The sequence below is a fragment of the Drosophila nasuta genome, chromosome 3 (assembly GCF_023558535.2).
Source record: "Drosophila nasuta strain 15112-1781.00 chromosome 3, ASM2355853v1, whole genome shotgun sequence".
NCBI classification, from domain to species: Eukaryota; Metazoa; Arthropoda; class Insecta; order Diptera; family Drosophilidae; genus Drosophila; species Drosophila nasuta.
This window is the reverse complement of record NC_083457.1, coordinates 5,512,187-5,526,257: the sequence shown is the minus strand read 5'-3', so window position 1 is coordinate 5,526,257 and position 14,071 is coordinate 5,512,187. Positions and strand designations below refer to the sequence as shown.

The 14,071-nt window shown below is 37.0% G+C and overlaps 3 protein-coding genes across 3 annotated transcripts; all 3 read left to right on the top strand.

Moving 5' to 3' along the window:
* The first annotated feature begins 1,926 nt into the window (after window positions 1-1,926).
* Window positions 1,927-3,054, top strand: LOC132792913 (uncharacterized). The gene is made up of 2 exons (XM_060802451.1): window positions 1,927-2,888; window positions 2,946-3,054. The coding sequence occupies exon 1, from the start codon at window positions 2,003-2,005 to the stop codon at window positions 2,786-2,788; it is 786 nt and encodes a 261-aa protein (XP_060658434.1). The 5' UTR covers window positions 1,927-2,002; the 3' UTR covers window positions 2,789-2,888; window positions 2,946-3,054.
* A 412-nt stretch (window positions 3,055-3,466) lies between these two features.
* On the top strand, window positions 3,467-4,545 carry LOC132791775 (uncharacterized). Its single transcript, XM_060800828.1, has 2 exons — window positions 3,467-4,301; window positions 4,359-4,545. Exon 1 carries the CDS (start codon window positions 3,468-3,470, stop codon window positions 4,281-4,283), a length of 816 nt encoding a protein of 271 aa, XP_060656811.1. The 5' UTR covers window position 3,467; the 3' UTR covers window positions 4,284-4,301; window positions 4,359-4,545.
* Window positions 4,546-10,814: 6,269 nt separating this feature from the next.
* On the top strand, window positions 10,815-12,684 carry LOC132791774 (adenosine deaminase 2). Its single transcript, XM_060800827.1, has 3 exons — window positions 10,815-11,797; window positions 11,852-12,295; window positions 12,361-12,684. The coding sequence occupies exons 1-3, from the start codon at window positions 11,054-11,056 to the stop codon at window positions 12,535-12,537; spliced, it is 1,365 nt and encodes a 454-aa protein (XP_060656810.1). The 5' UTR covers window positions 10,815-11,053; the 3' UTR covers window positions 12,538-12,684.
* Window positions 12,685-14,071: the final 1,387 nt, after the last annotated feature.

Below are 14,071 nucleotides of genomic sequence, written 5' to 3'. Positions count from 1 at the left end.
TGAGAAATTCCAGGCTGCCGACCGCGACTTCGCCTTTGGCTGTCGCCCTAAAGCTGCTGCCGTGCAGCTGTTGTGGCAGACAGCCGTGACAACACCCCTTTCATCTCAACCAACACCCACACTCCCACCCACATACTCGGAGTCCTCTGAGCTCAGTAGCAAGTTGCTTTTACTGCAACTGTTACTTTTGCCATCTCCCATTTCCATTTCCAGTCCAGTTGTTGTTTATTTTGGCACTACGAAATTGCATCAGTGCAATTTCATTGATTGCAAGTAAATGAAATCATTCCTCAATCGCACCCGACGCCAACTGCAACTTCATCTGCAACTTGGACTCTGTCTTTGTTCCGATTTCAACATTACCTGAATTTTCCATTTCTACGTCCTCTGACTTTTTACATTCCCCACGACACAAAGGCGACTGGTAAGTGCAATTTGTGCATTATGCGAACTTTGAGTACCAAATGGCAATTACTTCATTTACAGCATTATTTAAATATTAAGATATTGTAATCTGTGTTGAAATGATAAAGGATTTTTGTTTAAGATACCTCTCGGTATCAGTTCTGTTTTTATGAGAAACTTCCCAGTTTATTATAGGATGTGATTTTGTAAGCAAAATTATAACAAAATATTTTGCAATTCCCATGTTTGTTTGTTTGAAAGGCCCGCAGTCAAAATGTTAGGCAATGTTGTTCCTCGTAACAACAATAAAACAGGAACGCATATAAATATATTGCGAATCAGAAAAAACTCTTGCGTTTTTTTGGTTTGCATGGCACGTGATGGTAGACGAAGTAAGGCTAACAGCAGAAAAGTGTAAAAAAAATTCAAATAACGTTGTTGGCAGCGCTCGAACAGTTAACGGGCTCGGCCAGTTTTCGCTTTTACGCCGAATTTGTGCACAGCTTTTTACCTTCAACCTTCGAAAAGTCCAGCAAACTACCCGAAATATGCATGAGTGCAGGCCCATAAAATTGGGTCAATTGCTGTTAACAATTTGGCGGCACAATCTTTTGGCCGTTTCGATTTCAAGCAGCTGCCCAAACCGAAGGCCCCAATTGGCGAACCCAAAAAAAAATGCAGTGGCTGTAAAAGTAAAAAAATCATGTAAGACCGCTCTCATCAAAAAGGCCAGACTACGAGATATCCTGTAACCCTTTCAAATAAACCATTTAATTTTTGAAAATTTTGTTTAAATATTCCAGAAATATTAAAAAACTTCACACTTAGTTTAAGAATAATATATTAATATCATAGATTACCGAATAATGTGATTCCTTTTTGCCAACTTTTGATTTGTACAGGGAATAACAAACATCGTGATAGAAGGGAAAACAACTTTTTTTGTAAAACACAATTTTGGATAGAGTTGTTTGAAAAACTGAACATCGAAAAAAATCAGCATTGCACACAAGCTCTTGACCTCAGTTGCCCCTGAAGTGGCAGCTGAACATGAAAACGAAGGATGGTCAAATGCTCACATTAATTAATTATTGCATTTTGTTTGTTACATGACGAAACTTTTGCCACACTTTCAGATTTTTGCTTGCAAGCAGAGAATATGATTGCAAGCGATGTTCCTGCACATTAAAGGTCAGCCCTTAAATAATATGTTCTTCCCAAAGCATCAAATGAAATTCTATTTAATTCAGATTTTTAGCAGTCACATTTAAAGATTTGCACTTGTGCATATTAATGTAAAATATTTTGTTAAAGGACAGAATACGTTTTTGTGTTATAGGCAAGTATTTAAAATTAAATATTTTCATTCATATAACATGTAAAAATATAGAATAGGAAACACATAAGTTTATTTTCTTTCTAATATATTCTTATCTAATTTCTATAGAGAATCGAATTTAACAGCTTGCTTGGGAAAAATTGTCAACATACGTTCCAATGAGTTTAATTCGTATCGAGTCTAATTTCATCAGTCTACTTTTCGGTTTTGCGTAAAGGTGAAAATTTTTTAAAGTTTTGGAAGGCTTCAAAATTAATTATGGCAACGCGGGTGACAAAGCCTATGAAGTGCCCCAAATTACTATTGCAAGCGATTCAGTTGCAGAGGAAGTCAACGAATGGTAAACGTTCGCCTTTTGTGCGTTACACAAGTGACTCGGGGAAATGCCGAAAAGCCAATACAGAGGAGAAAAAGAAATGCAGAATGCCATTGGTCATTCCACCGGCATATTTTAAGAAACCCGATCCATGCAAGACTGATGAAGAGCTAACAACGGAGCGCTCTTTAGGTGTTTATATGCGCTGTAATCCGCCCTATAAACCAGAATGCATGGGACCGTGTTTCAATGAACCTCGCCTGGATTCCACTCTCTACAAGCCTAGCAAGACTCTTGATAAGGAATACAAGAAATACTGGGTGGACTGCGTCATGGAAAAGGTTCCCAAGCGTGTGTGTAATATATCTGCGCCTGAAATAGTTCGACGTCCTAGACGAAAGACAATCTGCAATGCGCCTGCTCCTTCAAAAGGATGGAGCACAATGCACCCATTGCAATGCCGACCCTTGAAACCAGGACCGCCCATATCGGAGAGTCGCTGCATTCAAAATCCGCTCTGCGAGTGCCCCAAGGCAAGGAAGGTGTCAAAGTGCAAGATTAATCAAAAGAAAGATGCCAGCGCTAAGCGTCAGTTAACGCGTTATCCCAGTTTCTCTGAATGCCAAAACGTTGAACTAAACAAGGAACCAGTAACTGAGTGTCATAAGAAAATTAGTATTTGTGAAGTCTGGCGTATCTTCAAAGCGAGACATAGCCAAGGAGTCTGACGCTCCAGAGACTGTGATGTTTCCTAGTGTTTCTGTTTTGGAGATACGCTTATGACTAAACCTAAATTGCATGAGCGGTCTAAACTAAATTTTATAAAAAGTAAGCATGTAGAATTAAGATGTTAATGTAATGCTAATGTAAGATTAATTACTGCAGGTGACGTAATTAGTGGAAAGATGCTTGCTTCCGAATTATTTCAAGGCATTAATTTGTGAACCAATTTTTCTTGGAAAGCGAATAAAATTTTCATTAAAATTCAATATAACTCATTATATTTTTAATACTTAAGGAAAGTGTCCTAATCTTGTCAAGTTTACAATTTGAAATCAGACTAACAAAAAAGATTTGTTAAAAAAATATTTAATAGAAATATTTAAGAAAATGGTTGTTGTGAATTCTACAGACTAAGATTGCACAACTACTTTCTGATTTTTTAAAATAGTTTGATTACTTTAATGTATATTAAATTAAAAATAGTAGTCTGTAGGGATTGCAGATCTGCTTACAGGGATGAAATTAAAGGCTGTTTTGACAACGTGTCCAAATACCTCGACTTCATTGTTCACTTCATAGTTACTCCAGTATTTGCAAAAAATATAATTATATGATTTGTTACAGACTACATACTTAACACTAAATCTTTTCTTTGGCTGTCAGAGCAGTCAAATCTGGGGTAGAATGTTGAGCATTCTATGTACAGATTCTCAACATTCAACATTTCGGCAAAGGCGCTTCAAAATTATAATTGTTATTAATATGAATAAGTTTTTTAACAGCTTCCGGTATATTCCTCAAAATTGGTGCTCCAAAAACTTGAACCTTGGGTGCAGTTTGTTAATGCAATACAGCACTAATGTCTCGAGGTTTGTTCAATCAAAAGAATCATTCAAGGAGAGGCTACAACGGATTCGTCGTGCCCAGAGAAAAAAGACTTCCTGCTATTTGAGGGTACGACGATCCGAGTACAAATGCCTGGCCTATCAGGAAATAAAGCCCGATCCTTGCATACCGGAGCCGTGTCCATTACCACTTGATGCAAAAGCTTACGAGCCAAGTGATAAGGAGAATCGGAACTATCAAAAAACCTGGTGTGAGTTTAAGCCATCACCGCAAATAATGCCCAAAGTTCATAAGATATATCCGGTGCGCGAGCGACGTGATCCAAAAGTTTTTAGAGGTCAACTTTGCACGGCTTGTGAACCAGAAGATTGTGAACTACCAAAAAGTGATCGCGCCCCACCACCAAGACTTTTTCCGCCCAGAACAATGCCTTGGCCATGTTGTAAGCTCCGTTCGCCCAAGTGTCGAACGAGTCGAGCCGATGTCAGATGTCCTCGAGGACGAATGCCATTATGCTGTGTCAAGCGCAAGACACAGTATCTTAGCTTCTCAGAATGTAAGAAGTTTCCCCTACAGCCCCCCGTGACTGCTTGTGAGTGTGAAATGAAACCCAGCCTCTGTGAGGTCTGGAACTTTTGGAGAACCAAACGTTGACAGGGGATCATCTAAAATGTAAGCACTACTTGTACGTCTGAAGTGTTCGTTAATATCTTCTTATATATTTCACAGATTTATTTTAGATAATTTTTTCGTTTCTGACCTACATGTGAAAAAATCGATTATAATTACTGAACTTTCGGCTATGTTTTCAAATCGCAAAATTAACTATAATCAAAAATTTCAGAGCAATTTGTCAAATTTCTAGATATTATTCAAATACGTTTTATAATGAATTCATTAAATGAAAATTAATATTGTTCAAATATTATATATTAGGAATATTTCATACCAATAATTAGTTTTACAAACCTACACACCTGCCGGGAATACTTATTATTATCGCCGAATATGTTAGCTTAAGCAAGCCTAGTCCATAAAATCGTAAATATTCCGACGGTTCAACTTGAATCAGAACATTTTTTTTACTTTTTTCATTATAAATTGTTTGAAAAATAAAACATAAAACCTCTGCTGCTGTGGGATCTTAATTGCTTTGATTCATAATCTGGTATATTTTAGTATATATTGAATGTAGCAGTATTTAAATATATCAAATACAGTCTCAGTATATTTTAGTATATTATCGCAATGTTTCCCAATTATTTAAAATTAAAAGCGTATATATCAGACAATTTACAATTTACTTTCTCTTTACTTAAAGCTAATTAGCTTTATTAAAGTGTTGTCATGTTGTTGTATAATATTCGAGTTTCTAACAGACTCTAATCATTCAGAATTCAAACGATGTGAAAGAAGAGCACTTCTCTTATTGCAGACACTTCAAAGGATCATCAGATTTTATTTTTGTGATTGTAATTCCTTTTTTTTCATATATTTAAAATTGCTACATCTTTAACGTAAAGTAAAGTGGAATTTGAAGTTGATGTTGATGTTGAGTCTCGAGCTGAGGCGACTGGGTTGGTTAATTCCTAGTTGCCACTCAAATCGAATAGGATCCTCGTCGCCACCCGCACTCCCATCAGTAGCTGTGTACTTTGTTTTGTCCCTGGCTCTTCCAAGTAGAGCTGAAGTACTCTCCTGTGCCTGGTGGCGTTCCAAAAAGGGATTTGCATGCCGCTGAGATGTTTATCGTAAATTGTTGCCGTCATCGTTCTGCTCTTAGTCGTGTTGCTGCTTTAGTCCCTAACTCTCTCTCTCTCTCTTTCTCTGTGACACTGCTATAGCTCTTGCTTCTCGTCTGGGCGCACAAATGTCAACAGCACAAAGCGCTGACGTTTACATTGAAAGTCACTTTGGGCGCCAGACTGCACGTCGGGGAGCCGAGGAGAGCGAGGACTTGGCTAATGAAAAGCGCCAACAAAAATGCACTGCATTTTTATATTTATTTAAATGCAAATGTTTATCCTGCAAACTGCACACACTTTCACAGGGCGCATTTAATTGTCAGTGCCATTGACATGGACACAGACGGAGACGGGATTGGAGGCGAAGCTAAAGTCCTTCTGCTTTCAGTCCTACCATATATGTATGTAGGTATATAGCTATTCTGTAAATTTGCCAAACATTTGTCCTTGTTGTTATTGTTGTTGCTTTTCTCGGTTGTTCAGTTGTTTGGCAAAAGTATGCCCCAGAGTGACATTTCGCACAAATGAAATGTATGGCTGAAAAGTTGTCTATTTTGGCCCAAACAAATAATTTTATTATAAAACTTTTTTCAACATGTTTGCTGTCTGTTCTCGCCCCCAGCGAAGCCAACTGGCTTGTTCTGGGTATTTCACATGAGCCACCTCTAAAAGCAAAATGAGGCTTTACGATCTACTAAAGGGTGGGCAGTAAACATATTCAAAAAATATGTATATTTAAAAAAAAAGCATCTAGATATTTCCGACCCACAGGTATGTTAGCCAAAAGCTTTAGTGCAATTTTACTTAAAACATTACCTTACTTTATTTCAAATTTAATTTGATGAAATTAAAACTAAATTTAAACATGTATTTGGTATTAATATTATAAGTTTTTTTATATTTCTCATTTAAAATGTAGTATGCGGTATTATTTCCTATAGTTTTTCACATTTCATCTGTAAAAATTAAAATAATAAAATTTCAATATTTTTTCCTTAGTACTCATTTATTTACTCATATTTCTGAATTTCTCAGTCAATTTTTTTTAATTTTCATAGCTATTCACACCTTAACTGAATTCATTTACCTTTTCAATTGTAAATTGTACTTATCTAACGGGTATTTAATTTTGATTAATTTCATTATAGTCTTTTAAAGTAATATCAACTCAAGAAAGAGCAAATTTTATGACGTTGTTGCTGTTACTTGCAGTTTTTCTTTCTGGCGCTGCGAAACTCGCTTAACTTTAAAGAGCCAATTCAGACTGCAGCTTCGTACATCGAGTATTCAGAGCAGAGCAAACACATATAACCATTAACGTAAAACACCACTTTCCAATGCTTCCTCTCTACGATATGTTCCATTTTTACATTCAGTTATTTTCTTTGGAACACACTTTTATGTTGGGTGCTGCCCTAAATGCCTGCCAGCTTTTCCGTAGTTGTTTTTAATATTATTTTATAATTTCTTTTTATTGCCGCTATTCGTATATGGCTACTCAAATGGCAACCATATTGCTTAAAAACAAGCCCTACAAAGTGCTGTAAACACGCCCAGAGCACTAAAAAAAAAACAATAATTATTTCTGAGAACAATGGCTAAAATGGTTCGTTCCCGCTGTGAACCATAAGCACGACTTCCATATGCAGTTGTTGGTGTATCGCAGTGTACACTAATCACTACCAATAATAGCAAAACAAAAAAATACAACGGAAAGTAATATCAAAATGTTGTTCCGAACATTTTCCAGCATGATAACCAACAAGTGATCAACAATTAAATACGCTTTATGGAATGTCAATTGCAGTTTGAAGAATTCATAGCGTGACAGATAGATGATAATAAGCCAGGATTATATACTGGATTAATGAATTGAATTTTATTCATATAAACTAAATGTTATTAACTTCACTAATTCACTCATAAAAAATGTTGTTTTAATAATATTTAAACAAGGCAACCACATTAAATATTGTCCTATAAAGTAACTCACGTATAGCTACGGCCAATTTTAATATATTATACAAATAAATGAATACATTTTAAACATATACCATAAATAAATATTTAACATGGCGAAGAAGAAAATCCATAAATACAAACGCTTTTCAAAATTTTCAGTTAAGGCCGTTTGTCTAGACATAATACATTAGGGACTTTGAAAGCGAACGTAATTTATAAAAGTTGTTTACTTTTGTGTTGCACGCTGATCAAATTTTAAAAATAAATCATGTCTAACAAAAACAGCTCGTAATATGTTGTTTGATACTTTGGGGCTAAGTGCATTGGAGACGAAGCAATGATATACTAAGCTTATAACATGTAGATATATTTTAGAAGAGCACTTTAAACGTGTCTTTCAGCATTTTTGAATAGCAACATTTACAATAACTAAAACAACCAAACCATAAATTGCGCAGCAGTCAAATTAAAGACATGACAAAGTGTGAGCACTTTTAATAAGATTTCAATGTCTGTGCTGTCAAGTTGGGGGCCTTAAAGCATTTACTGTCGAAACTGGCTGAGATGTTTATTGACATTTATTTGAGATGGCCATGGAAAGAGGGCGAATTGGGAGCGATTCTATTGACATACTCGTAATTCAAATAGGCAACAAACGTGCCGCGCAATTCAAAGCGCAAAACGCGTCAAAATGTAAATTGGTTACAGCTGACAGGAGGAGGGAGAATCAAACGGAGATGGAGCAGGGGAAGTCGGCATGAGGTAGCTGTCTACGTGCTGACTGTAGACAAATCAATTTGACAAAACGCAAAAATTTGTAATCAAACACTGTGTTTGTGTGTGTTGGTGTATGTGTGTGTGTGTGTGTGTGTGTGACAATACTTCTGTGTGAGCAGAAGCAAAGTATTTGGTGGCTATTGTGCAGATGACAATGCGACAGAGTCAGACAAAGCGAAAGGCAGATAAAAATGCCAGCCGCAAGCTTAACAAGCTAACGAACACAGCCAGCTGGGGGTAGCTATTGTTTCAATTTAAGCTACAGTCATAAAGGCTTCGGGACAGGAGGAAGACGGAGACGGGGTAAACTGCCACGCGGTTGTGGCAACTGCACACACATATTGTGCTCTAAAGAGTTTAAACAGCTGTTGTCTGCAGCACGTCTAACTGTCGCTCATTTTGGACAAACTGACATAACCGGAAGTTGCGGAGCATTTCACAACATTTGTAGAATTCTCATAGAACTTCCTTCACTTTAATTATGCCATTAAAATCGAGTTTACTTTTAAGAGCGCACGAAAGTATGCAACAGTTACATGCACACCATAAATACGAATACAAATGTAAGGATGTATTATGTATGTGCAGCAAAGTATACGAATCTATTACATATATAGACATGAAAAAGTCAGCGTAAAAAGCATTAATAGAAATTCATATTGTATGTAGGGAAAGTGAGCCGCCTACATAATAAACCCATTTCGTGCGGCTTTAAAATGCCATTTATGAAACATGTGCTAGCATTTATGCATATTAAATTAGTTAGCTTGCCCTCAAAAATAAACTGGCAAAAGGCATCCAAAGTGCCACAATAAACTGGCATAAACACACTCACACTCACATCCACACCCACATGGTACAATGGGTAAACAAATTCCAAGTGCGAACCCTTTTTTATGGTCGCTTCGTCTCCGACCTAACATTATGTGCGCACAAATGGCAATGGGCGCCTCAATTTTGCAGCTGCTTTTGCTTTTGGTTTTGTAGGGCAACATTCAGCTTCATATTCACACGCATTAACACGCCAAATATAAGCAATAATGAACCCTAGGAATATGCTCACGTTTTTCCCGCTCTCATCATGCAAATATGAAATCCGTACACATAGATTTTCCATACATCATCTATATAACATAATTTAACTGTCTCGTTTAGGAATTTATTGCTACGTTATCCGATTTCATTCAACTGTCAATCAATGTCCAACAACGGGCTTCAGCATGTAGATAAATAAACGGAAAGTTGCATTGCAATAATGAGAAAAGAAAAATAATTCAAATACTCTACTTTGACTTCAAACATATTTACGAAATATTCTTTTTGCAAGCAAATGCTTCTATTCCTTTGCCTCTATTGTAAGCTAAGGGTTGATGCTGACATCATAGCTAAAATTTAAACAAAGTATACAAAAAAAAAAATAATAAAATAGTTGGGTCTCTGCTTTGTGTGAGAGTTAAAAACGCATGTTGAAACTTTTCAAGTGTGAATTGCTTTTCATTTTTGCTGCAGACACAAAACGCGTTCCGCTTCGCGCCCCATTTTGTAGCCTACTTTTGTGCGCAGCAAATTGTAAGGCAGTTGGCAAGAATGTCTAAGTGTATGTGTGTGTGCACGAATGTGTGTGAGTGTATGGTTCGCAGTTGTAACAAAAAGAAACATAAAATAAAATGGCAACGCCAGAAATGTTTTATAAAAATTTATATGAGCATAATTTGTAACAGACAAAAAAATGATATGTAACGATGCCACGAGCGAAAAAGGGCGAGAGGCGAAGGACGAAGGACGCACTGAAAGAGCAAGCAACCAGGGATTTTAGCATCGTAAAACAGAAAACATGTGCGAGAGCTAGAAATGGTTTGAAATGCAACATCAATTTGAAAATTATATAAAAGCATTTTCAAAGTATTAAAGGTACGTCCCACATTTAGCATGAATAAGTGAGAATAGAGTTCGTATTTTGGCACAGTTTGGGATGGCTTCACAAATCTTCAAAACTTCAACAAAATTTAAAGTAAATCAGTTTAAGACATGTTAATTATTTCAGACATTAAGAAGCCTAAGTTCTACTAACTCATTGTGTGGAATTGAGTTTAATGTCAGTTTAAGTTGAAGGTTAGAAAGTGACTTTCGAACACCTTCAACTCTTGCCTAAGTTGAATTATAGGCATGTCTGTCTCTGGCCCTAAGCTGTTTGCTCGCTTCTTGCAAGGGCCACAATTAAGATGCAAATTGTTTTTGCACGAAATCAAATTCTCTCTCTGCAAATTCTTGCCGTTGTAGTTGTTTTCGCATTTGTTTTTGTTTTTGCTATTTTATTGTTGTTACTTTTGTTGCTTGAATGTCGTGCAAGTTTTCAAGTTAAGTGCACTATGTATGCAATCGACACATGTGTGCAACAAAACTCGTTAACACTTGAAAAGTTTCATTGCCCTGGGCAATTGTAGCTGTTTCTGTTTGCAAAGGTTGCAGCTGTGGGTGGACTTAGCTACCATATATGCTGCATAGAGACTCTCAATCTGTGATGAGATGATGATGGGGAAGAGCTCTGTGAGTAAGTAATGTAATGCTGTTAAAAACACTTACGCAAGTACTTGTTACCAAGGAGGTGTGAGCCAGACTAAGAGATCAGATTGAGATTAGTTCGCAATAACAGCAAACAAACTTAGAGAAAGCGATAACCATAAGCAACGTTTAATCTAGAAATGTAAAGTAGATCGCAAATCATTGAAAAATATTTTATATATTCCCAGTATAAATTTCCGGTTTGTTTTAAAATGCTTCCTCAAATAGCCAAATTTTTTTGGACCGACAAATCTACGAAATTGTTCTCCAGATTCTTACAGAAAACTTCGCGAAATAATCTGCAAATTCGAACAGGGCGCCATTCTCGGTAATGATATTCAGTTGACAGATAAGGAGATCAAAGTAAATGACACAATCATGTGCCTCAAGATGGACGAATACAACCGAGGAGTCGAGGATCCCAATCAGTTCGTGCCAGGCTATCATATTTTTAAGAGACTAAACGACATTGAGAAGTCGCCGCTGTTCCAGCTGCTTCGGAAAATGCCGAAAGGCGGTGCCCTAAAGACACATGACTTTTCGATGTGCAGCACCAATTTTCTTATCGATTTGACCTATCGGAAACATCTCTGGGCGTGCACTGTGAATGATGGATGTAAGATAGTTCAGTTTCTCTTCTCCAAGGATAAGCCCAAGAAAATGCTACACGAGGGCGGCAAATGGGAGACTATGGACGAGATTCGAGATCGTCGAGGTGAGGAGAATGTGCGCAAGAAGCTGAAAATGCTCTTCAGCATGTATCCATTATCAAAAATACAATCGAATGACAAGGCTTGGGACCACATGATGGGTATATTCGCATTGATCGACGGAATACTCAATTACTATCCGATTTGGGGTGAATACTATTATAATGCTCTCAAGGAGTTCAACGAGGATGGAGTGCAGTATGTTGAAGTTCGTTCACTGCTGAAACGTCTTTACTGTCTGGGAGGTGAAAGACTGCCAGCTAAGGAAACCCTCCAGGTGTATAATGATGAGCTCAAGAACTTCAAGGCCGATAATCCAGACTTCATAGATTCGAAAATCATTTATTCGCCACTTCGGCACACAACACCCGACAAAATTAAGGGTCATGTAAAGGCATGCACCAAATTGAATGTGAGTTTTGAAAAATTTGAATGTAAATTTAAATAATTGAAATCCTTCTTACAGAAAGAGTTCCCGAACTTATTAATCGGTTTCGATCTGGTCGGCCAGGAGACAATGAAATATCCTCTGAAAATGTTCGTTAATGAGTTGCTGAAAATGCCACCGCACATTGAATTCTATTTCCATGCCGGTCAAACCAATTTGTATGGCTCTCCGCTGGACGAGAATCTGATAGACGCAGTTCTTCTTGGTACTCGACGCATTGGGCACGCCTATGCAATAACGAAGCATCCGCTTGTGATGCAATTGGCCAAGCGTTTTGGCATTGCCATTGAGGTTTGTCCCATTTGCAATCAGGTGCTGCAGCTGGGGGCTGATTATCGAAATCATCCAGCTGCCACGCTGATTGCCAATGACATTCCATTTGTGCTGTCCTCGGGTAATCCTTCTTTTTGGCGCACAAAACCTTTATCTCACGACTTCTACATGGCTTTCCTAGGCATTGCGGTGAGATAATATAATATATAATATAAATTATATTTTCATAACATTCTCTACAATATCTATTACAGCCCAGAAATGCTGATTTAAAGTTTCTAAAGCGCACTGCCAAAAACTCAATTAGGCACAGCGCGTTATCTGATGAAGAGAAGGCAAACGCGATGCAAAAGTGGAAAACTAAGTGGGAAAAGTGGATCGACTGGACTATAGAAAACACAGAGAAGATTCTTGAAAAGCCAAATGAATAAGAATAGCAATAGTTATTAAAACGATAGATACGTGGACACCGTAAAAAATATATTCAAATTTCCAAAAAATTGTAGTAAAAACTTTATTTGCTACAAACTATACTGATGGAAATGACCAGCGTAATTGAAGAATAAAGTCCTCTATGCTACCACTTAAGTTTGCTGCCTTTTTGATAATCAGCAGGAAAGCCAACAAGTTTTGCCGCAGCAATGAAACACTTCGACAGAAGGGAAGCATAGCTGCAGGCAAATGTAAATGTCGAAAAGACAACGAGACTCCCCCAACAGTTCCGGTTTAAGTCTGGGATCTGACCCCCGTTTGTGCCTGCCAGCACTAATTTCATTGACTTCCACACACTCGCATATACTACATATATGCTGATATGTATATAGCTAGATATGCAGAAGTCAGTCAAAGTGGCACGCACACGCACACGCCAGAGGGCAACACGCACACAGTGCTTCAAGTTGCCACAGTCTTCATTCGATTGTGGCTGCTTTACTGCAAAAGTCGTCTTTCAACTTGATTGCGATCAACTGAAGAAAATGAACTTTTTTGCGGGGCATTGCTTATAATTAAAAACTTTATTATTTGTGAAACTTTTGCCCGCAGCTGTTGCACAATTGACACACGCGTAGCAAACTTCTGCTGCTCTTCTCAACTTGCCTCACACTCACACATTCAGAAGAATTAGCAACAATTATCGAAAAAGTTGAGCTTGGCATTTTTGTGTTGGCATTTTTGTGCCAATCAAGAGTATTTTAGTTTGTTAAAAGAACGCGTCATAGATTTCCTATGTCATCTACTCGTGGTAAAAACTTAATAAATTGACAAGTAATGCTACCGAACAGTTTACCGGCAGAAATTGATTTAGAGCAACAAAAAATTCTTTTACTGCAGCATTTTAGGTAAATTTTAAAAATAAACCTCTCGAGCGTGTAGATGCACAGTGGAATAAATCTGTTTTGAATTGCATCTTCTAACCGAAGGATAGATGGTTATTCTAATTTTGTGCCTGCAGGAAAAGTATGTAACAGGCAAAAAAAGTAATCTCCAAATCGGTCTGTCTGTTCATATGAAAATCTAGAGCTCAGAGACTATAAGAGAGGATAATATTTTTTTCGGTAGCGTTCAAGTTTTTTTTAGGATTTTGTAACGCCCATTTTCAAATAAAAAATTGTGTACTCTTTGGAATATTTTGAACTTAAGAGTATATTGATATACCAAATATACTATTCGGTATTTTTAATATTATTTGGTATATTAATTTGATATATAACTAGAATATTGGGAATGAGTAAGAAGTATCTCACATTCGAGAACCCTTGACTGTAGCTTTCTTACTTATTAAAAATTCGAACAGCTGTTTAAAGTTTTGTCATTGAAAAGGAATGATATAATATGCTTATGCATTTCTTTATTTTCTTCGTGTGCATCAGATGGCTCGAGTAAACATTTGTTTAATGTTACTTTAAAATTTTGTAAATGGGCAGTGCATTCAATTTACAGTCCTTATGCCCATTCAAAACTAGG

Bases quoted from the DNA above. Each gene is read 5' to 3' on its own strand.
- LOC132792913 (XM_060802451.1), top strand. From the start codon at position 2,003: ATGGCAACGCGGGTGACAAAGCCTATGAAGTGCCCCAAATTACTATTG.
- LOC132791775 (XM_060800828.1), top strand. From the start codon at position 3,468: ATGTTGAGCATTCTATGTACAGATTCTCAACATTCAACATTTCGGCAA.
- LOC132791774 (XM_060800827.1), top strand. From the start codon at position 11,054: ATGTGCCTCAAGATGGACGAATACAACCGAGGAGTCGAGGATCCCAAT. The intron at 11,798-11,851 runs GTGAGTTTTGAA...TCCTTCTTACAG, and splicing joins AGGCATGCACCAAATTGAAT to AAAGAGTTCCCGAACTTATT. The intron at 12,296-12,360 runs GTGAGATAATAT...TATCTATTACAG, and splicing joins TGGCTTTCCTAGGCATTGCG to CCCAGAAATGCTGATTTAAA.